We start from the raw sequence: 25,572 nt of genomic DNA, 5'->3' as shown, positions 1-25,572 counted from the left end.
ATTGGTCACAACTTCGAGAAGAGTGTCAAGTGATCTAGCCATATAAAGAATTCTTGGTTTTTATTTTACTTCTTTTTATTTTTACTTTTATTTTTGAGTTTAGCTCTTTAATGAGCTGTCCCAGCAGCTAGAGCGCTCTACATTCCCACCTGGCAGAGCTCCCAGTTTTCCATACGCTCATTCACTCTTGTCATTTTCTATGTTTTTGATTGTGACTGTCCCAGTGTCTGTGAGGTGGTGTCTTGCTGTGATTTTGATTTGCAAATAAATGCTATTTTTAAGTAATTAAAAAAATCAAAATCAATGCAAATAAAAATCCATGATGAACAAAATACCAGAATCTTAATAAAAACAGGATTCTGCATGTGTATACTCATTTCACTCACCTCACTGTTTTCTGTTTGTTGGTTTATTTTTTGTTTTGCCTTTTTTGGGGGGGTCACACTGCCCCGTTTCTAGGGTCTTAGTTCCCTCACCAAGATATAACCTGGACTCACTGCAGTGAAAGTGCAGAGCCTTTACCACTGGACCATGGGGGATTCCACCTCTCCATATTGTATTTTATTTTTAAAATATAAATTTATTTATTTTAATTGGAGGATAATTACTTTACAATATTGTACTGGTTTTGCCATACATTGACATGAATCTGCCATGGGCGTACATGTGTTCCCGATCCTGAATCGCCCTCTCTCTTCCCTCCCTGTCCCATCCTTCTGGGTCATCCCAGTGCACCAGCCCCGAGTATATTCTGTATCATGCATCGAACCTGGACTGGCGATTCGTTTCACATATGGTAATATACATGTTTCAGTGCCATTCCCCCAAATCATCCCACCCTCACTGTCTCCCACAGAGTCCAAAAGACTGTTCTATACATCTGTGTCTCTTTTGCTGTCTCGCATACAAGGTTATCATTGCCATCTTTCTAAATTCCATATATATGCATTAGTATACTGTATTGGTGTTTTTCTTTCTGGCTTACTTCACTCTGTATAATAGGCTCCAGTTTCATCCACCTCATTAGAACTGAATCAAATGTATTCTTTTTAATGGCTGAGTAATACTCCATTGTGCATATGTACCACAGCTTTCTTATCCATTCGTCTGCTGATGGACATATAGGTTGCTTCCATGTCCTGGCTATTATAAACAGTGCTGAGATGAACATTGGGGTACATGTGTCTCTTTCAATTCTGGTTTCCTCAGTGTGTATGCCCAGCAGTTGGATTACTGAGTCATAAGGCAGTTCTAGTTCCATTTTTTTAAGGACTCTCCACATTGTTCTCCATAGTGGCTGTACTAGTTTGCATTCCCACCAACAGTGTAAGAGGGTTCCCTTTTCTCCACACCCTCTCCAGCACTTATTGTTTGTAGACTTTTGGGTCGCAGCCATTCTGACTGGTGTGAAATGGTACCTCATTGTGGTTTTGATTTGCATTTCTCTGATAATGAGTGATGTTGAGCATCTTTTCATGTGTTTGTTAGCCATCTGTATGTCGTCTTTAGAGAAATGTCTGTTGAATTCTTTGGCCCATTTTTTGATTGGGTTGTTTATTTTTCTGGAATTGAGTTGCTATTCTGCAGGAGTTGCTTGTGTATTTTTGAGATTAATTCTTTGTCAGCTGCTTCATTTGCTATTATTTTCTCCCATTCTGAAGGCTGTCTTTTCACCTTGCTTATAGTTTCCTTTGTAGCGCAGAAGCTTTCAATTTTAATTAGGTCCCATTTGTTTATTTTTGCTTTTATTCCCAATATTCTGGGAGGTGGGTCATAGAGGATCCTGCTGTGATTTATGTTGGAGAGTGTTTTGCCTATGTTCTCCTCTAGGAGTTTTATAGTTTCTGGTCTTACATTTATAGATCTTTAATCCATTTTGAGTTTATTTTTGTGTATGGTGTTAGAAAGTGTTCTAGTTTCATTCTTTTACAAGTGGTTGACCAGTTTCCCAGCACCACTTGTTAAAGAGATTGTTGTTTTTCCATTGTATATTCTTGCTTCCTTTGTCAATGATAAGGTATCCATAGATGCGTGGATTTAATTCTGGGCTTTCTATTTTGTTCCATTGATCTATATGTCTGTCTTTGTGCCAGTACCATACTGTCTTGATGACTGTGACTTTGTAGTAGAGCCTAAAGTCAGGCAAGTTGATTCCTCCAGTTCCATTCTTTCTCAAGATTGCTTTGGCTATTTGAGATTTTTTTGTATTTCCATACAAATTGTGAAATTATTTGTTCTAGCTCTGTGAAAAATCTTGGTTGTGAAGATCTTTTTTATACAGTTCTTCTGTGTATTCTTGCCACCTCTTCTTAATATCTTCTGCTTTTGTTAGGTCCATACCATTTCTGTCCTTTATCGAGCCCATCTTTGCATGAAATGTTCCCTTGGTATTCTAATTTTCTTGAAGAGATCTCTAGTCTTTCCCATTCTGTTGTTTTCCTCTATTTCTTTGCTTTGATTGCTGAGGAAGGCTTTCTTATCTCTCCTTGCGATTCTTTGGAACTCTGCATTCAGATGTTATATCTTTCCTTTTCTCCTTTGCTTTGCACTTCTCTTCTTTTCACAGCTATTTGTAAGGCCTCCTCAGACAACCATTTTGCTTTTTTGCATTTCTTTTCCATGGGGATGGTCTTGATCCCTGTCTCCTGTGCAATGTCATGAACCTCCATCCATAGTTCATCACACACTCTACCTATCAGATCTAGTCCCTTAAATCTATTTCTCACTTCCACTGTGTAGTCACAAGGGATTTGATTTAGGTCATACCTGAATAGTCTAGTGGTTTTCCCTACTTTCTTCAATTTAAGTCTGAATTTGGCAATAAGGAGTTCATGATCTGAGCCACAGTCAGCTCCCCATCTTGTTTTTGCTGACTGTATAGAGCTTCTCCATCTATTTAAAAACTTTGGAAAAAGTTGGCTTAAAGCTCAACGTTCAGAAAACTAAGATCATGGCATCTGATCCCATCACTTCATGGGAAATAGATGGGGAAACTGTGGAAACAGTGTTAGACTTTATTTTTCTGGGCTCCAAAATCACTGCAGATGGTGATTGCAGCCATGAAATTAAAAGACGCTTACTCCTTGGAAGGAAAGTTATGACCAATCTAGATAGCATATTCAAAAGCAGATCTCATTACTTTGCCAACAAAGGTCCGTCTACTCAAGGCTATGGTTTTTCCAATGGTCATGTATGGATGTGAGAGTTGGACTGTGAAGAAAGCTGAGTGCTGAAGAATTGATGCTTTTGAACTGTGGTGCTGGAGAAGACTCTTGAGAGTCCTTTGGACTGCAAGGAGATCCAACCAGTCCATCCTAAAGGATATCAGTCCTGGGTGTTCATTGGAAGGACTGATGCTAAAGCCGAAACTCCAGTACTTTGGCCACCTCATGTGAAGAGTTGACTCATTGAAAAAGACCCTGATGCTTCGAGGGATTGGGGGCAGGAGGAGAAGGGGACGACAGAGGATGAGATGGCTGGATGACATCACCACCTCGATGGACATGAGTTTGAGTGGACTCCGGGAGTTGGTGATGGACAGGGAGGCCTGGCATGCTGCGATTCATGGGGTTGCAAAGAGTTGGACATGACTGAGTGACTGAACTGAACTGTGAAAAATACCTTTGATAGCTTGATAGGGATTGCACTGAATCTGTAGATTGCTTTGGGTAGTATACTCATTTTCACTATATTGATTCTTCCAATCCATGAACACGGTATATTTCTCCATCTATTAGTTTCCTCTTTGATTTCCTTTCACCAGTGTTTTATAGTTTTCTATATATAGGTGTTTTGCTTCTTTAGTTAGATATATTCCTAAGTATTTTATTCTTTTCATTGCAATAGTGAATGGAATTGTTTCCTTAATTTCTCTATTTTCTCATTATAAGTGTATAGGAATGAAAGTGATTTCTGTGTGTTGATTTTATATCCTGCAACTTTACTATGCTCTGGTAATTTTCTGGTGGAGTCTTTAGGGTTTTCTATGTAGAGGATCATGTGATCTGCAAACAGTGAGAGTTTTACTTCTTTTCCAATCTGGATTCCTTTTATGTCTTTTTCTGCTCTGATTGCTGTGGCCAAAACTTCCAAAACTATGTTGAATAGTAGTGGTGAGAGTGGGCACCCTTGTCTTGTTCTTGACTTTAGGGGAAATGCTTTCAGTTTTTCACCATTTAGGATAATGTTTGCTGTGGGTTTGTCATATATAGCTTTTATTATGTTGAGGTATGTTCCTTCTATTCCTGCTTTTTGGAGGGTTTTTATCATAACTGGATGTTGAATTTTGTCAAAGGCTTTCTCTGCATCTATTGAGATAATCATATGGTTTTTATCTTTCAATTTGTTAATGGAGTGTATTACATTGATTGATTTGCAGATATTGAAGAATCCTTGCATCTCTTGGTAAAGCCCACTTGGTCATGATGTATGATCTTTTTAATATGTTGTTGGATTCTGTTTGCTAGAATTTTGTTAAGGATTTTTGCATCTATATTCATCAGTGATATTGGCCTGTAGTTTTCTTTTTTGTGGCATCTTTGTCAGGTTTTGGTATTAGGGTGATGGTGGCCTCATAGAATGAGTTTGGAAGTTTACTTTCCTCTGCAATTTTCTGGAAAAGTTTGACTAAGATAGGTGTTAACTCTTCTCTAAATTTTTGGTAGAATTCATCTGTGAAGCCGTCTGGTCCTGGGCTTTTGTTTGCTGGAAGATTTCTGATTACAGTTTCAATCTCCGTGCTTGTGATGGGTCTGTTAAGATTTTCTATTTCTTTCTTGTTCAGTTTTGAAAAGTTGTACTTTTCTAAGAATTTGTGCATTTCTTCCAAGTTGTCCATTTTATTGGCATATAGTTGCTGGTAGTAGTCTCTTTTGATCCTTTGTATTTCTGTGTTGTCTGTTGTGATCTCTCCATTTTCATTTCTAGTTTTATTGATTTGATTTTTCTCCCTTTGTTTCTTGATGAGTCTGGCTAATGGTTTGTCAATTTTATGTATCTTCTCAAAGAACCAGCTTTTGGCTTTGTTGATTTTTGCTATGGTCTCTTTTGTTTCTTTTGCATTTATTTCTGCCCTAATTTTAAAAATTTCTTTCCTTCTACTAACACTGGGGTTCTTCATTTCTTCCTTTTCTAGTTGGTTTAGGTGTAGAGTTAGGGCATTTATTTAACTTTTTTCTTGTTTCTTGAGGTGAGCCTGTATTGTTATGATCCTTCCCCTTAGCACTGCTTTTACAGTGTCCCACAGGTTTTGGGTTGTTGTGTTTTCATTTTCATTTGTTTCTATGCATATTTTGATTTCTTTTTTGATTTCTTCTGTGATTTGTTGGTTATTCAGCAACGTGTTGTTCAGCCTCCATGTGTTGGAATTTTTAATAGTTTTTCTCCTGTAATTGACATCTCATCTTACTGTATTGTGGTCAGAAAAGATGCTTGGAATGATTTCAGTTTTTTTGAATTTACCAAGGCTAGATTTATGGCCCAGGATGTGATCTATCCTGGGGAAGGTTCCGTGTGTGCTTGAGAAAAGGGTGAAAGTCATTGTTTTGGGGTGAAATGTCCTATAGATATTAATTAGGTCTAACGGGTCTGTTGTATCATTTAAAGTTTGTGTTTCCTTGTTAATTTTCTGTTTAGTTGATCTATCCATAGGTGTGAGTGGGCTGTTAAAGTCTCCCACTATTATTGTTTTATTGTTAATTTCCCCTTTCTTACTTGTTAGCATTTGTCTTATATATTGCAGTACTCCTATGTTGGGTGCATATATATTTATAATTGTTATATCTTCTTCTTGGATTGATCCTTTGATCATTATGTGGTGTCCTTCTTTGTCTCTTTTCACAGCCTTTGTTTTAAAGTCTATTTTATCTGTTGTGAGTATTGCTCCTCCTTCTTTCTTTTGGTCTCTATTTGCGTAGAATATCTTTTTCCAGCCCTTCACTTTCAGTCTGTATGTGTCTCTTGTTTTGAGGTAGGTCTCTTGTAGACAACATATATAGGGGTCTTGTTTTTGTATCCGTTCAGCCAGTCTTATCATTTGGTTGGGGCATTCAACCTATTTACATTTAAGGTAATTATTGATGAGTATGATCCTGTTGCCATTTTCTTTATTGTTTTGGGTTTGAGTTTATACACCTTTTCTGTGTTTTCCTGGCTAGAGAAGATCCTTTAGCATTTGTTGGAGAGCTGGTTTGGAGGTGCTGAATTCTCTCAGCTTTTGCTTGTCTGTAAAGCTTTTGATTTCTCTTTCATATTTGAATGAGATCCTTGCTGGGTACAGTAATCTGGGCTGTAGGTTATTTTCTTTCATCACTTTAAGTATGTCTTGCCATTCCCTCCTGGCCTGTAGAGTTTCTATTGAAAGATCAGCTGTTATCCTTATGGGAATCCCCTTGTGTGTTATTTGTTGTTTTTCTGTTGCTGCTTTTAATATTTGTTCTTTGTGTTTGATCTTTGTTAATTTGATTAATATGTGGTTTTTTATTTTAATGAAAACCCCACTATTGTTTTACAACATGTATATTAGCTCTTGGTTTTAAGAATGTGTTCATTACTGGAGTTTACATTTTTTAAAAGTTTGGATGAAATGGTTGATTTTCACTGAGTGCCCTGAGAGCCAAGATTGCTGGTTGTTCACTCATTCAATAAGTAATGCTGATTTCAGAAATCCAGATGAGAGAAGATAGTGACTGGGACCAGAGTCATGCTATTTCAGGTGCTGAGAGGCTGTTAGATCTGGATGCAGCCATATGGTTTTATGGATGTGGGAAATATGAGTTGGTGACTTAAATGTGTTTGGCACCAATGGCCCCAAGAATGGAGCTGCCATCAAGGGAGGTGAGGGAGACTGTGAGTAGAAAGGTTCAGGGAGTCTCAGATACGTGGTAGATGTTTAAATGCGGACATTTGGGAGACATGTATAATAACATTCTTTATATTAATAGGAGGTAAAGTTGTTTCTGATTCGTAGCAGATTGAATGATTTGTGAAAATAGGGAGGAGTTTAGGATCATACCCAAATTTCTTGGTTTCATTAACAGGGGAGAATGTAGTCTCCACAGTAGGCCCAGAAGTTGGCAGGTACTAAGCACATTGTTGAATAAACAGGGGAAAAAATGATGCTGTGATTATATTTACATGTAATACATCGTGGAACTGACCTCAGCTAAACCCACCCAGCGTGACAGGATGTAGAACCAAAAGGTTTCTGGCAGCTCTGGCCACAAGTAATTAGACCACTGTGGCTGAACTCTCTGCCTGCTTTGGCAAGAGGACACAGGAAGTGATGGTGGCCAGGAGCTGACGCTGTTCGTCAACAAGCCCGAGAGGTCTTGGTTACACAAGCTAGGCATTCCTTTCATGCTTAAAGTAGAACTACAGAGTTTTAAAATTTGATTTTATTTGAGGACAAGTCCAAATTTATAAAAAGTTGCAAAGATTAAAATACTACAAAGAACAGGGTTATATATTGTTACTTACATTCATTTGTTAGCATTTTACTCCGTTTCCATTTTTGTTATTTTTCTACACATACGTACTACCTTCTGAGTGATTCGACTGTATGTTTCACATGTCATTTGTCTCTAATTACTTCAGTGTGTATTTCCTAAGAATAGGAATATTTTCTCATGTGGCCACAGCATGTTTATCTACTTAATAAATTTATGTTGATAGAATACTTCTATTATCTACTTTTTCTATATTTATATATAGAAATATATATAAATACTTTTTCAACTTTGTTGATTGACCTAATAACATTCTTTATATTAATAGCATTTTCCTGCTCCAGTGTAGAATCAATTTAGCCTCCTTTAATCTGGAACATTTTAGTAGCATTTTTGTTTTTTATGATGGATGGGGGATTTTTGAAGAATACAGTTCTACCCCACTTTTTGAAAATACAGTTGACCTTTAAATATCAAGGGGTTTGAATTGCATGGGTCCACCATAGATGGATTTGTTGCACTAAATAGATGCTACAGGTACTTTTTGACCTGTGCTTAGTTGAACATGCGGAAGCAGAACCCTGGATCCAGAGGGCCGACTATGTGGGGGTTGGCTCTGCTAACACCCTATTGCTCCAGGGTCAACTGTAGATTTTCATGTTTGTCTGATATTTCACTGTAGTCAGATGAAATTCTGCATTCTCAGCTGGAAAGCAGCCCAGGTGAAGTTGTGGCTCTCCTGGGGTATTAGATCTGGAGGAGCATGGAGACTCCTGTCTACCTCTCGTTGGTTATATTAAATTAGTGTAATTGCTGTTTTTTTTCCCCTCTTTTACAACTAATAGGAAATCTGTGGTGGAATCATGTCATTCAGTGCAAATACTGTGCTCTTCAAAATATCCCTTAGCTCTAACATTGACTTAGGACTGTTTCCTGATTAGATCTTTTACTATGATGCTTGCAAAATGCTGATTTTCTAGCTCTCCCACTGCCTTCATATTTTATTTTTAATTGGAGGAAAATTGCTTTACAGTGCTGTGTTTTTTTGTGCTGTACAACTTCAGTCATAATTAGGTGTGTATATGTATGTTTAACTTATATGCAGAGTACATCATGAGAAACGCTGGACTGGAAGAAACACAAGCTGGAATCAAGATTGCCGGGAGAAATAGCCATAACCTCAGATATGCAGATGACACCACCCTTATGACAGAAAGTGAAGAGGAACTCAAAAGCCTCTTGATGAAAGTGAAAGTGGAGAGTGAAAAAGTTGGCTTAAAGCTCAACATTCAGAAAACGAACATCATGGCATCCAGTCCCACCACTTCATGGGAAATAGATGGGGAAACAGTGGAAACAGTGTCAGACTTTATTTTTCTGGGCTCCAAAATCACTACAGATGGTGACTGCAGCCATGAAATTAAAAGATGCTTACTCCTTGGAAGGAAAGTTATGACCAACCTAGATAGCATATTCAAAAGCAGAGACATTACTTTGCCAACAAAGGTCCGTCTAGTCAAGGCTAAGGTATTTCCTGTGGTCATGTATGGATGTGAGAGTTGGACTGTGAAGAAAGCTGAGCACCGAAGAATTGATGCTTTTGAACTGTGGTGTTGGAGAAGACTCTTGAGAGTCCCTTGGACTGCAAGGAGATCCAACCAGTCCATTCTGAAGGAGATCGGCCCTGGGATTTCTTTGGAAGGAATGATGCTAAAGCTGAAACTCCAGTACTTTGGCCACCTCGTGTGAAGGGTTGACTCATTGGAGAAGACTCTGATGCTGGGAGGGATTGGGGGCAGGAGGAGAAGGGGATGACAGAGGATGAGATGGCTGGATGGCATCACTGACTCGATGGACGTGAGTCTGAGTGAACTCCGGGAGTTGGTGATTGACAGGGAGGCCTGGCGTGCTGCGATTCATGGGGTCACAAAGAGTCGGACACGACTGAGCAACTGATCTGATCTGATCTGATGTATGTGTATATATATATATGTGTGTGTGTATATATATATATATATACACACATATATCCTCCACATTTATCAGTCAGTCCTTGACATTCCACTGTGAGAGCCTCACCTTCTCTCTTTTTAATTTATTTCTGTTATCAACATGGACTTACTCCTATTTTTTGTAGTGGTTTCTGATGCACTACTGTACCTAGGTATTCTGGTGTTTTAATTGACCTAGATGTGGCCAATGGTAGCCCTTTTGACGTGCCTCCTACCATTGTTTTGATCATTTTCTCCCATTTTTGGCATCTCATGGTATTTCAGGTGCATCTTGTACCTACCCCACATTTACACTCTTATCAGTTATTTCTCCAAAGAGCCTTGGTTCCTTTTAGTGGGGAAGGGTTAAGATCTGAGTGTTAGTGTGGTCACTGCTACTGGGATGACTTTGCTTCTGGACTTTCTAGTGGACAATGCCAGGGAATAGATGCATGAATATACATATATGTACAGGTATAAATACATACATTCATACACATATGCTCAAATGAGCATGCTTCTACATATTTTCAGTTCAGTTCAGTCTCTCAGTTGTGTCCAACTCTTTGCGACCCCATGAATCGCAGCACGCCAGGCCTCCCTGTCCATCACCAACTCCCGGAGTTCACTCAGACTCATATCCATCGAGTCAGTGATGCCATCCAGCCATCTCATCCTCTGTCATCCCCTTCTCCTCCTGCCCCCAATCCCTCCCAGCATCAGAGTCTTCTCCAATGAGTCAACTCTTCGCATGAGGTGGGCAAGTATTGGAGTTTCAGCTCTAGCATCAGTCCTTCCAATGAACACCTAGGACTAATCTCCTTTAGAATGGGACTGGTTGGATCTCCTTGCAGTCCAAGGGACTCTCAAGAGTCTTCTCCAACACCACAGTTCAAAAGCATCAATTCTTCGGTGCTCAGCTTTCTTCACAGTCCAACTCTCACATCCATACATGACCACTGGAAAAACCATAGCCTTGACTAGATGGACCTTTGTTGGCAAAGTCATGGCTCTGCTTTTCAATATGCTGTCTAGGTTGGTCATAACTTTCCTTCCAAGGAGTAAGTGTGTTTTAATTTCATGGATGCAGTCACCATCTGCAGTCATTTTGGAGCCCCAAAAAATAAAGTCTGACACTGTTTCCACTGTTTCCCCATCTATTTCCCATGACGTGTTGAGACCAGATGCCATGATCTTCGTTTTCTGAATGTTGAGTTTTAAGCCAACTTTTTCACTCTCCTCTTTCACTTTCATCAAGAGGCTTTTCAGTTCCTCTTCACTTTGTGCCATAAGGGTGGTTTCATCTGCATATCTGAGGTTATGGCTATTTCTCCCGGCAATCTTGATTCCAGCTTGTGCTTCTTTCAGCCCAGTGTTTCTCATGATACAGTCTGCATATAAGTTAAATAAGCAGGGTGACAATATACAGCCTTGACGTACTCCTTTTCCTATTTGTAACCAGTCTGTTGGTCCATGTCCAGTTCTACCTGTTGCTTCCTGACCTGCATACAGATTTCTCAAGAGGCAGGTCAGGTGGTCTGGTATTCCCATCTCTTTCAGAATTTCCCACAGTTTATTGTGATCCAAATAGTCAAAGGCTTTGGCATAGCCAATAAAGCAGAAATAGATGTTTTTCTGGAACTCTCTTGCTTTTTCCATGATCCAGTGGATGTTGGCAATTTGAGCTCTGATTCCTCTGCCTTTTCTAAAACCAGCTTGAACATCAGGAAGTTCACAGTTCACATATTGCTGAAGCCTGGCTTGGAGAATTTTGAGCATTACTTTACTAGTGTGTGAGATGAGTGCAATTATGCGGTAGTTTGAGCATTCTTTGGCATTGCCTTTCTTTGGGATTGGAATGAAAACTGACCTTTTCCAGTGCTGTGGCCACTGCTGAGTTTTCCAAATTTGCTGGCATATTGAGTGCAGCACTTCCACAGCATCGTCTTTCAGGATTTGAAATAGCTCAACTGGAATTCCATCACCTCCACTAGCTTTGTTCATAGTGATGCTTTCTAAAGCCCACTTGACTTCACATTCCAGGATGTCTGGCTCTAGGTCAGTGATCACACCATCATGATTATCTTGGTCGTGAAGATCTTTTTTGTACAGTTCTTCTGTGTATTCTTGCCAGCTCTTCTTAATATCTTCTGCTTCTGTTAGGTCCATACCATTTCTGTCCTTTATCGAGCCCATCTTTGCATGAAGTGTTCCCTTAGTATCTCTAATTTTCTTGACAAGATCTCTAGTCTTTCCCATTCTGTTGTTTTCCTCTATTTCTTTGCTTTGATCGCTGAGGAAGGCTTTCTTATCTCTCCTTGTTGTTCATTGGAACTCTGCATTCAGATGCTTATATCTTTCCTTTTCTCCTTTGCTTCTCACTTCTCTTCTTTTCACAGCTATTTCTACATATTTTAAAAATTGTAAATTCATGCCATACCTCAAATTTCCATCTAGCCCCACAGGGCTTGATCTTCTTTTCCTCATTTCCTATTTGTATAACCTTTCTTTGCCTATGAGAATCTTAGCTCCCAACAGTAACACATTTACTTGTTTGTTCGGTCTTAAAACTACATCTCAAGCAGTGTCAGAATTCCTTTGTGCAAACCACTAGAATTGACAGGTTTTTTTGTTTCTCTCTAGTTGTGGCACCCAGGCTTATCTGCCTCTTGGCATGTGGTATCTTAGGTCCCTGACCAGGGATCAAACCTGTGTGCCGTGCTTTTGATTGTGAATTCTTAACCACTGGGCCACCAGGGAAGTTCCTGTATATGGTTTTGTGCTTTTTCCTTTGTTTAGTAATACCTCCTAGAAATCTCTATATCAGATCATTGAGAGCTTTCTTATTCTCTTGTAAAGCTGCATTTTCTTTATTGAGTGTCTATAAAATCATTTACTCAACCAGTCTCTTATGCTGGATCATTTGATAGTTCTTGATAGTTTGCAATTATGTATTTTTCCTTCAGTCAATAACTTTGTGCATATGTATTTTTATATCGTTGGAGGACTGTCTTTGGGGTATGTTTTCAGGAGTGAGAATGCTCAGTTAAGAGGATAAGTACATGTGTGAATATTAGGTGTTGCCTTATTTCCATACCCCAGCATTTACCCACAGTTTCTGTGCCATTGTGCATTTCACCTGAACTATTTGTATTTTCCTGTAAATGTTCAAACGTGTGACTCCATTGGTAACATTTGGATCCTGGGGCCATATGACAGTTTGGCTTGGAGTCTTTCAGATTCAGTGATGCACTACTAAACTTGTGGGCAAATAGCCTAATGTAAGCCCAGAAGTCTCACTTCTCTAACTTTGGACAATTTCCTGAACAACATTGAAACTCCCTTTTCTTATCTATGAAGGGAGGATGATAAAATTTGTTTTACAGGATTGTGAGGTCGTACTGTGAATGAACCCAGTCCAAAGCTGGACTTGTAGCAAGCACCGGGTACCTGTCTCTGTGTTGGAAGTATCTTGCCCTCATGCACTTAAAGTTTTGCACAGGAAAGGCTCAGGCAGCACTTGTTCTTGAAAGGTGAACAGCTGATGCCACAGCAGGAAGGGGAGCCAGGTCTTTTCAGGCCCATGGAGTTTTCTATGTATGTTTTTCCATCATTGAGTGAGCCATTCGTTTGGAAGAATGTCTAAATTCTGCTATAAAAATTTGCTACGTTAAGAGTATCAGTAGATAGTACCAGATATGCCTTCATTTTAGCTTAAGTAACATTTGTTATTAAATTCTTTCAAACATTTGTAAGACTGGCAATAAGGATTAGTTTTCATGTAAAAATGAAACCTGCAAGTATAAGAAAGAAATGCTGACATTTAAGGAAATTCTACAGTTTCTTTAAAGAGCAGATAAAGAAAAGATAGAGTAAAAACAATAAAAAAGCAAGCCATCTGGAATCCTGGCTTTGCATCTGTGAATTTTTTCAAATAGGAAAAGAGTAAGTTCAACAAAATAGTTTTCAAAAAAGTTTACTGAAACATGATATAAACATTCTCTAATGTTTTGGCTCCTGTTTTCTCCTTTAAATTCCTGGGAGGAAAAGGAAAAATGGGAGATGCAACACAATCTAACACATCCCTTCAAATTCTTTAATATATATTTCTATGAACTAGAAAGAGTTATAAACAATTATTCATTAAGCAATTAATTTCTTTGTAAAAGAAGTAAAAAGGTTTTTCATGTTTAGTGTATGATTTGAAATACTACCCACATAGCAGACAAAAGAGTTCTGGAATATTTTTGCTGTTTTTGTTCTTTTATTGTAAAATACAACATATATGTAGGAATCGAAATTAATGTTATTCTTCCAGTGCTCTGTTGAAATGCCCAGTGATTTTTAATTCAAACCATATTATATGCATTTCAAAAAGAATTTTAAAAATAACTGATGTGTGTGTAGGGGTGTTTATATGTAGTGTATAAAAGCCAAAGTTCTAGAACTAAAGTTTTTGCTTATATAAATCAAGGAAAGACCAGCTACCTTAGCAGCTCTTCGAGAGTCACAGTGTAAAATTAGCTTATTAAAAGGTCTGAGCATTTAACCTGGTGTTTCCCAAAATTACTTGAACGTAGAACTCTTTTTTATGCCAATATTACGAGACGTTAATGTTCAAGAGTCATTTTTTAGAGAGCACTCTGTAAAGAAAAAACAAGATAACGTTAAAAGAACAAAATAACATTTTACTCAGTGTTTTCAAATTCCCTTCCAACTTGCCTTTCCAACTAATAGCAAGATTGATAGTTTTTTTATTGCAGAACTTAGTTGAATTCTTTATATGGCTTTGCACTTGGAATGAGAAAACAGTGGAAGATATGGGGAAAGTGATTAAAATATTGTGCCCACTGTCTCACATACACAAACATAATTTAATTTTACTTTTAGGCTCACCATTTATAAAGATAAAATTTCTCAAAGTACTTAAAATTTTGTGATATTTCTTTGGTATTTATTTTTAGTTCAAGAATAAAGTTTTTTCCATTCTACCATTTGCCTTCCTTTGCTTTATCAGTAATTAAGTTCTTTCAGTTATTTGCTATTAGTCCCCTGATTTTTATTTCGTCTGGTGCCTAAAGTAAGTTCATAATTGCCAAGTACATATAAATCATGTAGAAATCAAATGTTTAAAAAAGATCCCATAATACTGTAGTCTTGTAATCTTTGCACTTCTTTTTAGTCTCTCCTCTGTCTCTGTGGATCATTGATAAGGAACCTCTCTGCTGTAGGCCTTTCCAATATTTATGTAATGATTGCATTTTACCATTGTTAGAAGTACTAATCTCTTTTAAGTATTTGACCTTTGCAGGGTCCCTTAGGTTACTTCAATTGACCTTGGAGATGGGATGAATATGTAATGACAGGATTGAGAAGATGCTTATCCCCGGCAGTTCTAGGGAAGCTTGGGAAGGCAAACTGTCCAGTTGTGGATGCTTCCCAAGGCAGGAGCGAGGGACCAGCTAGAGTAGGGCTTTGTGTGGCAAGGCTGTTGGGCATGGGAGAGGCAGTGAAGCTGGAGCCCAGGGAGAGGTAACTGCGGAGCGTCTTGCAGCGTAAGCACCTCCATGACCCTGTCAGTAAACTCAAGGCCCTTTAGAGAAGTCAGGCTCAAAACAGATTGATTTCTTCAAAGCTGCAAAGTGAAACAGCCAGCAAAGATGGGAAAAGAGTGAGAGAAACAGAGGGAGTTAGGTTGGGAATTCATGGGATTTGGGACTTTGAGCCCCGTTTACTTAGAGATCCACAGTATGATGAACCCCCATGTGTTATCTGAGTTAGAGGTGAATTAAGCTTGGTCTGTTTATAAAATAAAAAAAGTAGATTAAGACCATAGCTTTGCTTCTGGCATGAAATGGCTAAAGTTATGAAGGTATTTGAAAAATTTTGCCAAAAGCATGCATTGGATTCTTGGATAAAGTATTTTAGCAATTGGTTGGAATGAACTTCTGAAGTTAAGCAGCTACTTGTGTTTGTATAAACTAATGGAAAGGTGCTAATTGTCCATGTTCTTTTGGAAAAGGTTTAGCAGGTAGTGAGTGAGTGAAGTCGCTCAGTCGTGTCTGACTCTTTGTGACCCCATGGACTGTAGCCTACAAGGCTCCTCTGTCCATGGATTTTTCCAGGCAAGAGTACTGGAGTAGGTTGCCATTTCCTTCTCCAGGGGATCTTCCTGACCCAGGGATTGAACTTGGGTCTCCCGCTTTGCAGGCAGACGCTTTACCATCTGAGCCACCAGGGAAGTCCCTAAAGAGGTGAAAGTCACTCAGTCGTCTCCGACTCTTTGTGACCCCACGGACTATACAGTCCATGGAATACTACAGGCTAGAATACTGGAGTAGGTAGGCTCTCCCTAATCCAGGAGATCTTCCCAACCCAGACAGGAATCGAACCCAGGTCTCCCACATTGTAGGCAGATTCTTTACTAGCTGAGCCACAAGGGAAGGCAAGGTATTTAAATATCATGTCAGTTACATTCATGTCAGCAGTGAAGTGGCAAAAATATATAGAATTTATTCAGAATAACTGGCTCTTTTTTTTTTTTAATTTATTTATATCAACTCAGCGTTTAGTATTTGGATCATTCTGCTAGCAGTGGGACAAAATCCAGCAGCTGGTGTTAAAGCCCTGTGTGGATGGGGGATGAGTTTATACTTGTCATTGCATGGTGCAGAAGTAATTAGGGGCCTCCGGGAAACTCTTTTGTTCCTTTAATAAATTTGTACCCAAGGAATGTGTACTGACAGAATGTGGTCCACTGGAGAAGGGAATGGCAAACCACTTCAGTATTCTTGCCTTGAGAACCCAATGAACAGTATGAAAACAAAATGATAGGATACTAAAAGAGGAACTCCCCAGGTTGGTAAGTGCCCAATATGCTACTGGAGATCAGTAGAGAAATAACTCCAGAAAGAATGAAGGGATATAGCCAAAGCAAAAACATGTCCATGTGTCGAGTCTTCTCTTGTGTTGTTGGAAGAAGGTGTTTGCTATGACCAGTGCATTCTCTTGGCAAAATTCTATTAGCCTTTGCCCTGCTTCATTCCGTATTCCAAGGCCATGTGATGTGGTTGTGGATGTGACTGGTGATAGAAGCAAGGTCCAATGCTGTAAAGAGCAATATTGCATAGGAATCTGGAATGTTAGGTCCATGAATCAAGGCAAATCAGAAGTGGTCAGACAGGAGATGGCAAGAGTGAACGTCAGCATTCTAGGAATCAGCAAACTAAAATGGACTGGAATGGGTGAATTTAACTCAGATGACCATTATATCTACTACTGTGGCAGGAATCCCTCAGAAGAAATGGAGTGGCCATCACGGTCAACAAAAGAGTCCAAAATGCAGTACTTGGATGCAATCTCAAAAACGACAGAATGATCTCTGTTCATTTCCAAGGCAAACCATTCAATATCACAGTAATCCAAGTCTATGCCCCAACCAGTAACGCTGAAGAAGCTGAAGTTGAACGGTTCTATGAAGACCCACAAGACCTTTTAGAACTAACACCCAAAAAAGATGCCCTGTTCATTAAAGGGGACTGGAATGCAAAAGTAGGAAGTCAAGAAACACCTGGAATAACAGGCAAATTTGGCCTTGGAATACGGAATGAAGCAGGGCAAAGGCTAATAGAATTTTGCCAAGAGAATGCACTGGTCATAGCAAACACCCTCTTCCAACAACACAAGAGAAGACTCTACACATGGACATCACCAGATGGTCAACACGGAAATCAGATTGATTATATTCTGTGCAGCGAAAGATGGAGGAGCTCTATACAGTCAGCAAAAACAAGACTGGGAGCTGACTATGGCTCAGATCATGAACTCCTTATTGCCAAATTCAGACTTAAATTCAAGAAAATAGGGAAAACCACTAGACCATTCAGGTATGACCTAAATCAAATTCCTTATGATTATACAGTGGAAGTAAAAAATAGATTTAAGGGACTGGATCTGATAGATAGAGTGCCATATGAACTATGGAATGAGGTTCGTGACATTGTACAGGAGACAGGGATGAAGACCATTCCCATGGAAAAGAAATGCAAAAAAGCAAAATGACTGTCTGGGGAGGCCTTACAAATAGCTGTGAAAAGAAGAGAAGTGAAAAGCAAAGGAGAAAAGAAAAGATATAAGCATCTGAACGCAGACTTCCAAAGAATAGCAAGAAGAGATAAGAAAGCCTTCCTCAGCGATCAATGCAAAGAAATAGAGGAAAACAACAGAATGGGAAAGACTAGAGATCTCTTCAAAAAATTAGAGATACCAAGGGAACATTTCATGCAAAGATGGGCTCGATAAAGGACAGGAGTGGTATGGACCTAACAGAAGCAGAAGATATTAAGAAGAGGTGGCAAGAATACACAGAAGAACTGTACTAAAAAGATCTTCACAACCAAGATAATCACGATGGTGTGATCACTGACCTAGAGCCAGACATCCTGGAATGTGAAGTCAAGTGGGCTTTAGAAAGCATCACTACGAACAAAGCTAGTGGAGGTGATGGAATTCCAGTTGAGCGATTTCAAATCCTGAAAGATGATGCTGTGAAAGTGCTGCACTCAATATGCCAGCAAATTTGGAAAACTCAGCAGTGGCCACAGGACTGGAAAAGGTCAGTTTTCATTCCAATCCCAAAGAAAGGCAATGCCAAAGAATGCTCAAACTACCGCATAATTGCACTCATCTCACACACTAGTAAAGTAATGCTCAAAATTCTCCAAGCCAGGCTTCAGCAATATGTGAACTGTGAACTTCCAGATGTTCAAGCTGGTTTTAGAAAAGGCAGAGGAACCAGAGAACAAATCGCCAACATCCGCTGGATCATCGAAAAAGGAAGAGCGTTCCAGAAAAACATCTATTTCTGCTTTACTGACTATGCCAAAGCCTTTGACTGTGTGGATCACAATAAACTGTGGGAAATTCTGAAAGAGATGGGAATACCAGACCACCTGACCTGCCTCTTGAGAAATCTGTATGCAGGTCAGGAAGCAACAGTTAGAACTGGACATGGAACAACAGACTGGTTACAAATAGGAAAAGGAGTACGTCAAGGTTGTATACTGTCACCCTGCTTATTTAACTTATATGTAGAGTACATCATGAGAAACCTTGGGCTGGAAGAAGCACAAGCTGGAATCAAGATTGCTGGGAGAAATAGCCATAACCTCAGATATGCAGATGACACCACTCTTATGGCAGAAAGTGAAGAGGAACTGAAAAGCCTCTTGATCAAAGTGAAAGAGGAGAGTGGAAAAGTTGGCTTAAAGCTCAACATTCAGAAAACGAAGATCATGGCATCTGGTTCCATCACTTTATGGGAAATAGATGGGGAAACAGTGGAAACAGTGTCAGACTTTATCTTTTTGGGCTCCAAAATCACTACAGATGGTGACTGCAGCCATGAAATTAAAAGACGCTTACTCCTTGGAAGGGAAGTTATGACCAACCTAGATAGCATATTGAAAAGCAGAGCCATGACTTTGCCAACAAAAGTCCGTCTAGTCAAGGCTATGGTTTTTCCAGTGGTCATGTATGGATGTGAGAGTTGGACTGTGAAGAAAGCTGAGTGCTGAAGAATTGATGCTTTAGAACTGTGGTGTTGGAGAAGACTGTTGAGAGTCCCTTGGATTGCAAGGAGATCCAACCATCCATTCTAAAAGAGATCAGCCCTGGGTGTTCTTTGGAGGGAATGATGCTGAAGCTGAAACTCCAGTACTTTGGCCACCTCATGCGAAGAGTTGACCCATTGGAAATATTCTGATGCTGGGAGGGATTGGGGGCAGGAGGAGAAGGGGACGACAGAGGATGAGATGGCTCGATGGCATCACTGACTTGATGGACGTGAGTCTGAGTTAACCCCTGAGTTGGTGATGGACAGGGAGGCCTGGTGTGCTGCGTTTGATGGGGTCGCAAAGAGTTGGACACGACTGAGCCACTGAACTGAACTGAACTTTATTTTCAAGTTTAAATGTTTTTTTTTTCTCCTGCATTTTTCAAAACCTATGTAATATATATAATTAAATCACTTTGTGAAAATTTGATTTAATATGTCAATTCAAACTTATTTTTGATGTTCTTGATAAAACATGAAGGTGTCTCTGTCACAGAGTAGTCGTCAGCAGCCACCATTTCTTGTCAGTGGCGATGCCCAGCATGTGGTCCTCCCTAATACACTTAGTGCTTCAGTTGCTGACAGAGAGATATATTGAGAAAGGTGGTAGTTGGGGGAGGGGAGGAGGAGCCTGGGGCTTCCCTGATAGCTCAGCTGGAAAAGAATCCACCCGCAATGCAGGAGACCTGAGTTGATTCCTGGGTGGGGAAGATCCCCTGGAGAAGGAAATGGCAACCCACTCCAGTATTCTTGCTTGGAGAATCCCATGGACTGAGGAGCCTTGCAGGCTACAGTCCACAGTGTTGCAAGAGTTGGACACAACTTAGTGACTAAACCACCAGGGGGAACCTGTCTTATACTGGCTATTTTTTTTTTTTTTTTGACAAGACGTGCTGCATCTTACTTCCCCAACTGGGTATAGAACCCATACTTCCTGCAGTGGAAGCACAGAGTCTTACCCACTGGACCACCAGGGAAGTTCCATGTACTGAGTTTATCTTATTTATCCTGATAAACAGCCAGAAACACATTATCTTAAAATTAATGACCTGTACATTATATATTGGATAATCCAGTGACCTCAAAACACTGGCATGTTATATAAGAAACTCTTAATAGTGGTTGCCTCTGGGGAGGGGAATTGGAGACAGTGGTGAGAGGGAGGTTTAGTTCTCATTGTGTAACCACTTTGGTAACTTTTGGTGTTTTTTAAAAAGGAAAAGTGAAAGAAGAAACATTCCCCTCTAATCATCCCCATCTCCTGACAGGATGCTTGGTCTCCCTTCTGCCTCCAAGGATCTTCTGTGATTTCCTCTGTGCCCCTTCTTCCTCTGCTCCCCCCTGGTTTCTTTTGCTTTTGAGGAAGACACATTCTGAATTCATTGCCTTTTCTTACTCATCCCTACTTTTTAAATCCTTACCCCTTTCATGAAAGCCACTGAAGATCTCTCCCCATGAAATGCAGTGACCTCTTTTCAAGCCCTGTGACCTTTCTGGGTCACTTGAGACCTGCCCTCTCCCCCAACCTCTCTGACACCATTGCCTCCTGGTCCATGTTGACCTTTCTCACTCCACCTTCATGAGCATCTTCACTGTGATCCCATCATTATCTGTGCTCTGTCCCTGAGCAAACTGTTTTAGATTCTTGGGTAAAATCACCTATACCAGCAGACACGACCTCTCTCCTCAGCCTGCCCTTGCATATTTACTGGCCCACTAGGTGTGTGGAGTTTCCAATTCTATGGGCGCCTCAAAATCAAAATAGTGTGAGCTATTGTCCATTCCTCTGCCATCCAGATCCCCAGTTTTTTCCACTTGCTATATTTTAGTACTTTGCTGCACCCAGCTCAGAAGCCTAGACTTGCCCAAGTTCCTTCCTCCACCTCACGATTTTTGGAATTACAGGTTGTCTCCTGTGTAAAATGCGTATATTGGCTCTGTTTCCATCATACCGTTTCATTTTGCAAATAAACTCCTAAATTGGGCAGCCTCATTCTAGATGGACTTGGGAGAAATTTCCTGCATAAAAATGTTCTATCCTTGCTAAAAGGATGTGTGAAGGGGGAGGAATCATTTCAATTATTCCTCTGCATTGACAATTTTGTGTTTATGAATCCATGGAAACCTTATTCCACAGGCATTTCTGCATTTGTGACTTGAGTTTGATTTTTATTTGAAACTAAATTAGCAATTATGTAACTTCACAGAGCTTGTGGTTTATTATTATTTTTGTATGGATACTGTATTTTGCTTGGTTTTCTATTAAGTCACTTAAAAAAATAGTATCTTTTCCTGTATAATTCAAATTACATCTAATATTGCCTCTGTTTCTTATGTATTAAACTATATAAGTATAAAATAAATATTGTATATGTTTAAAATAGGTAAGGAACTACCAGATTAAACTAATTGTGAAAATTAATTGCATACCTAGTATATGGCACTTTACATCTGTCATGTCATTTAATTTCTTTCACCCAAGAACTTGATGCAGAATGGAGAAACTCAGTAACTTGCCCAGATTACGCTGCTGTGGCGGTGTTGCCCCTCCTAGCAGCCCCTCTTGAGATTCTTTCATTTAAATGTGGCCTGTACATCCCTGAAAAAAATACAGTTAAGACCTGGATTTATGAGTGTCTTCTCTTCTGGGGGGCGTTGATTTCCACGTGCTCGGTATTTTTCCTGTTCTGGTGCACGTTGTTGGCAGAAGAGTTTTCAGTGCTTCCGCACCATCACTGTGATTATTTGCAGTCATGGGGTGATGTAGAAAAAGGCAGTAGAGGTGATGGTGTTAAAATTTACATGGAGCTTACATTTTGTAATTCTATCAAGAGATAATTGTCCTTCTCCTTTTTTTTTTTTTAAATGTGTTAACAATGATTTCTCTGCTTACTTGAATTTTTGGTACCTAGAAGGTGGCTGTCATCTGAAAAATCGTATGGTCTGTAATTTATATTCTCACACTTTTTTCTCTCTTAGTGCAGTGAAACGTCATTCTTTTTTGAAGCTCGAAGTAAAACTGCTTGCAAGCACCTTTGGAAATGTAGTGTAGAATATCATACATTTTTTAGGTATGTTCCTTTGCCTAATAAATGAAAATTGTGTTTGCTTTTATAACAAGAATTCTATTCTTAGAAGAAATTAAGAAGGGTTTCTCTTTTATTAACTTTTTTACATGCACATGTATGTAGATTTTTTTTTTTTGTCATACTACAAGAAAGGATCAAGGATGATTACTTTTTAGGTTTATGTAAAAGTATAGTTTTGGTATTGGTGGGAGTTAAGTGTTCTGCTGTGGACACACTAAAACTGAAATGCCTAACCTGGGGATATGGAATGGGTGGCTGGGAATGCAAAGCTTACAGAAAAGACCAAGGTTGGTCATGTAAATTTTGTAAGTAATAAGGCAGACAGTAGGCAGACAGTCGCCTATGGAAACAGTAGAGAGAGGAAAGGGACTGCGCTGTGGGACGCTCCCAGCGTTTAGAGGACAGGAGCGTGGGGAATGGGAAGTAAGGAGGCAGATGCTGTGATGAGTGAGGAGCTGGCATCTGCCTTGTGTGCTCCTGGGAGGTCGCAGGGATGCAGGCAGAGAACTGACTGTTGGGTCGTGTGGGTACTGTTTGTTTCACATTCTTACGGTGTAAAGATAAAATTAAATTTTATCAGGTAATATTATACATTAAACTGTTTTTGGTTTTCAAATTTAAAACTAGATTAACCCTTCCCCTTTTTCCTTTTTGATTTACACGGAACATTTTTTCCAAATAGTATGATGCTAGAGAAGTAGTGTTATAAAATGATACACATCTTTTGAGGAGTTTGTATTCAGAAAGGGTTGTAGCCCAAAATGTCTGAGACAGTACCTCTCCATCAGTGGGGTGGGGCCAAGAAACTCCACTTGGAGCTGTGTGTTGAATGTACCATAGAATGGAAAGTACGAAGAAGAGTGAACCATGGCATTAGATATGATCAACTGCCATGACAACCTTGGCTTGGGTTAATCAACATAGTGACAAAGTTTCCAAGAGAATTTAAGTAGAGAAATTAAATTTATTCACAACAAAAGCTTCCTTGTAAGGGTGATGATATATTTAATAGTCTTCAGGAAGTATGAGTATTTTGATATCATACTTGTATAAAATACTAGAATGTGGTTGTTGTTTTAAGTATTAGCTTTAAAATAATCAATTATTATTTTTTGCCAATATGTAGACTGAGTAAAATATTTCAGCTATGTGTTAAGCAGTATTGCACTATTATATATTTCTACGTAGTTTTTGCTCATGTTGCATAAGTATATTTGTAAGTCTTTTTCTAATTTTCTTTTACAAATTCATTAGAATGCCAGAAAATGAATCAAATTCGTTGTCAAGAAAACTGAGCAAGTTTGGATCCATGAGTTATAAGCACCGGTATAGGTAAATGGCATTCTTTTCCTCTGGGGTGTGTGGATGTGTGTATGAATGCATATTTAATCTAACCATCCAGATGCATGCATGCATATTAAAGTTTGTGATCTGATTTTTTTCTGATTTTTTTTCACAATGCCAATGATTTTGATTGGCAATAACTAAACTTTCTTGACAAAAAATGATTTTCTAGGTTTAATGATGTTTAAACAGTACATTAGCTTGATTAAGTATAGAGTTTTTAGAATGTAGTAGAGCTTACTATCTTCAGAAATTCATTTTGGTCCAATTATCAGTTATCTCCAATTATGTTGTGATTATGAAACAAAGTAGATATTCTGAATAGTGGTTTATTGGTATTCTTAGGATATTCAGTTGAGTCTCTGTTGTAATATCATGGGTCAAATGTTTTCTGTAGTATAATGCCTAGCAAATATATGGTAACTTTATACTTGTACCAAGTGCCATATATTGTGCTAAATGTGTCCCATTTATTGCTTATTTAATCATTGCAGTCTTATTGATGTTATCCTCATACTATGTGAGGAAACTGAGGCTCAGAGACAAGTCACTTTTCAGAGAAACCAGCCAGGAAGTGTTCGTGTTGGGCCCACTATCTGGCAGTCTAACTCCAGACAGAGCCTGTGTGTTTACCGGTTAGTCAGACTGTTGCATGTTGCGGGGAAGGCCTGATTGTCAAGCAGCCAGGCAGGTGCTTGTGAAAATGGAAAGTTTCTATGTTTTGAAAAATAATTTGTTTTGTTTCAATTCATTCTGTTAACTGGAGAGCCTGTGATGTTGAAGGCAGGGTAATAGGTGCCCAGAGATAGAAAGAATAAGATTTCACCACCTTTGCCTTCAGCTTCCCTAGTGGCTCAGACGTAAAGAATCTGCCTGCAGTGTGGGAGACCTGGGTTCGATACCTGGGTTGGGAAGAACCCCTGGAGGACGGCATGGCAACCCACTCCAGTATTCTTGCCTGGAGAATCCCATGGACAGAGACTGTAGACTGGCAGGCTACATACAGTCCATGGGGTTGCAGAGAGTCAAACACGACTGAACAACTAACACCTCTGCCTTCAGAGAGCTACAGTATTATTCAGGCAGTGAGACGGTCCCAGGCCCTATAAAACCCAAGCAGCATGCAGAAATGGGACTTGGGAGGCAGGACACTGTTCTGTCAGTCCATGTGAGACATCTCCAAGTGAAATGCTTACTTAGGAGACTTAAAAATCAAACCAGGTCAAGTGTTTGCAAGATAATAATATGTCAGGTTTTAATTCCTTTCTTTTATGAACCACTTTTGTTTTATCTTGCTTTGAAACCAGGGATAATCTGTAAAGGAGTGATTAATATTAAATGTTCAGTGCATTAATCTTTATATATTTACTTTGATGTTTCCTCATTTGCTGACTTAACACTTAAGTATTATTATAGATGTTCTAGGTATCTGTAGGAAAGTGTTTATTGAAATCTAAAAATTTAAACTTTAAGTTATCAAGGTTTTCCCCTAGATAGTGATATAATTACAGAAATTTAAGGAGAGAGTATTTACTTTTTTATTAAGGAAAACAGCTCATAGTCAGTATTTGGGCTGTTCTTCCCATTGGGACGTAACACATTTCAAGGGTTATAGAGTGAATGTGTAAACCTGTCTCTTTGTCACTGAAATGAAGCTAGTGAAAAAGCATCTGTCTTAATATTCACAATGTTAAATTTGTAATTATGCTGTTTAACATACACTGTAGCTGGTTTCCACAAATTTACCATACCTGATTTTTCAAATTTATTGAAATGCAAATGCTGTTGCTCTGGGAATTATTATTAGGAAGTTATTGGATTTTACATATTAAATATAATTTCTTCCACAAAAGTAATTAAAGGTAACCTTTGCAAATTGGAAGCTCTGCTAAATCTGTTCTAATTTTGTGGCTGGTAACTGCCTAGTAAATCTTAATGAAATTCGAGTCTCAATGTCTGTATGTAGGAAGCACTAACATTATGCAATTCCTGAAAGAAGGATGTTTCATCCCGCTACCCAGAGCCAGGCTTAGGCAGGGATGGGTCTCTGACTACTGGATGGACACCAGTACATGACTGTTAATTGTCAA

At 39.1% G+C, this 25,572-nt stretch overlaps 1 protein-coding gene across 9 annotated transcripts in view; it reads left to right on the top strand.

Moving 5' to 3' along the window:
• EPB41L4A (erythrocyte membrane protein band 4.1 like 4A) overlaps positions 1-25,572 on the top strand; it is a 282,196-nt gene that overhangs the window by 179,077 nt on the left and 77,547 nt on the right. For all 9 annotated transcript variants that reach the window (XM_045162143.1, XM_045162144.1, XM_045162141.1 and 6 more), the window contains 2 exons: positions 22,029-22,120; positions 23,393-23,470. In XM_045162143.1, coding sequence (XP_045018078.1) covers positions 22,029-22,120; positions 23,393-23,470 — 170 coding nt within the window. The remainder of the gene's footprint in view (positions 1-22,028; positions 22,121-23,392; positions 23,471-25,572) is intronic.

The sequence above is a fragment of the Bubalus bubalis genome, chromosome 11 (assembly GCF_019923935.1).
Source record: "Bubalus bubalis isolate 160015118507 breed Murrah chromosome 11, NDDB_SH_1, whole genome shotgun sequence".
NCBI lineage: Eukaryota > Metazoa > Chordata > Mammalia > Artiodactyla > Bovidae > Bubalus > Bubalus bubalis.
The sequence above is the reverse complement of the archived record's forward strand: the minus strand, read 5'-3'. Positions and strand labels throughout refer to the sequence as shown.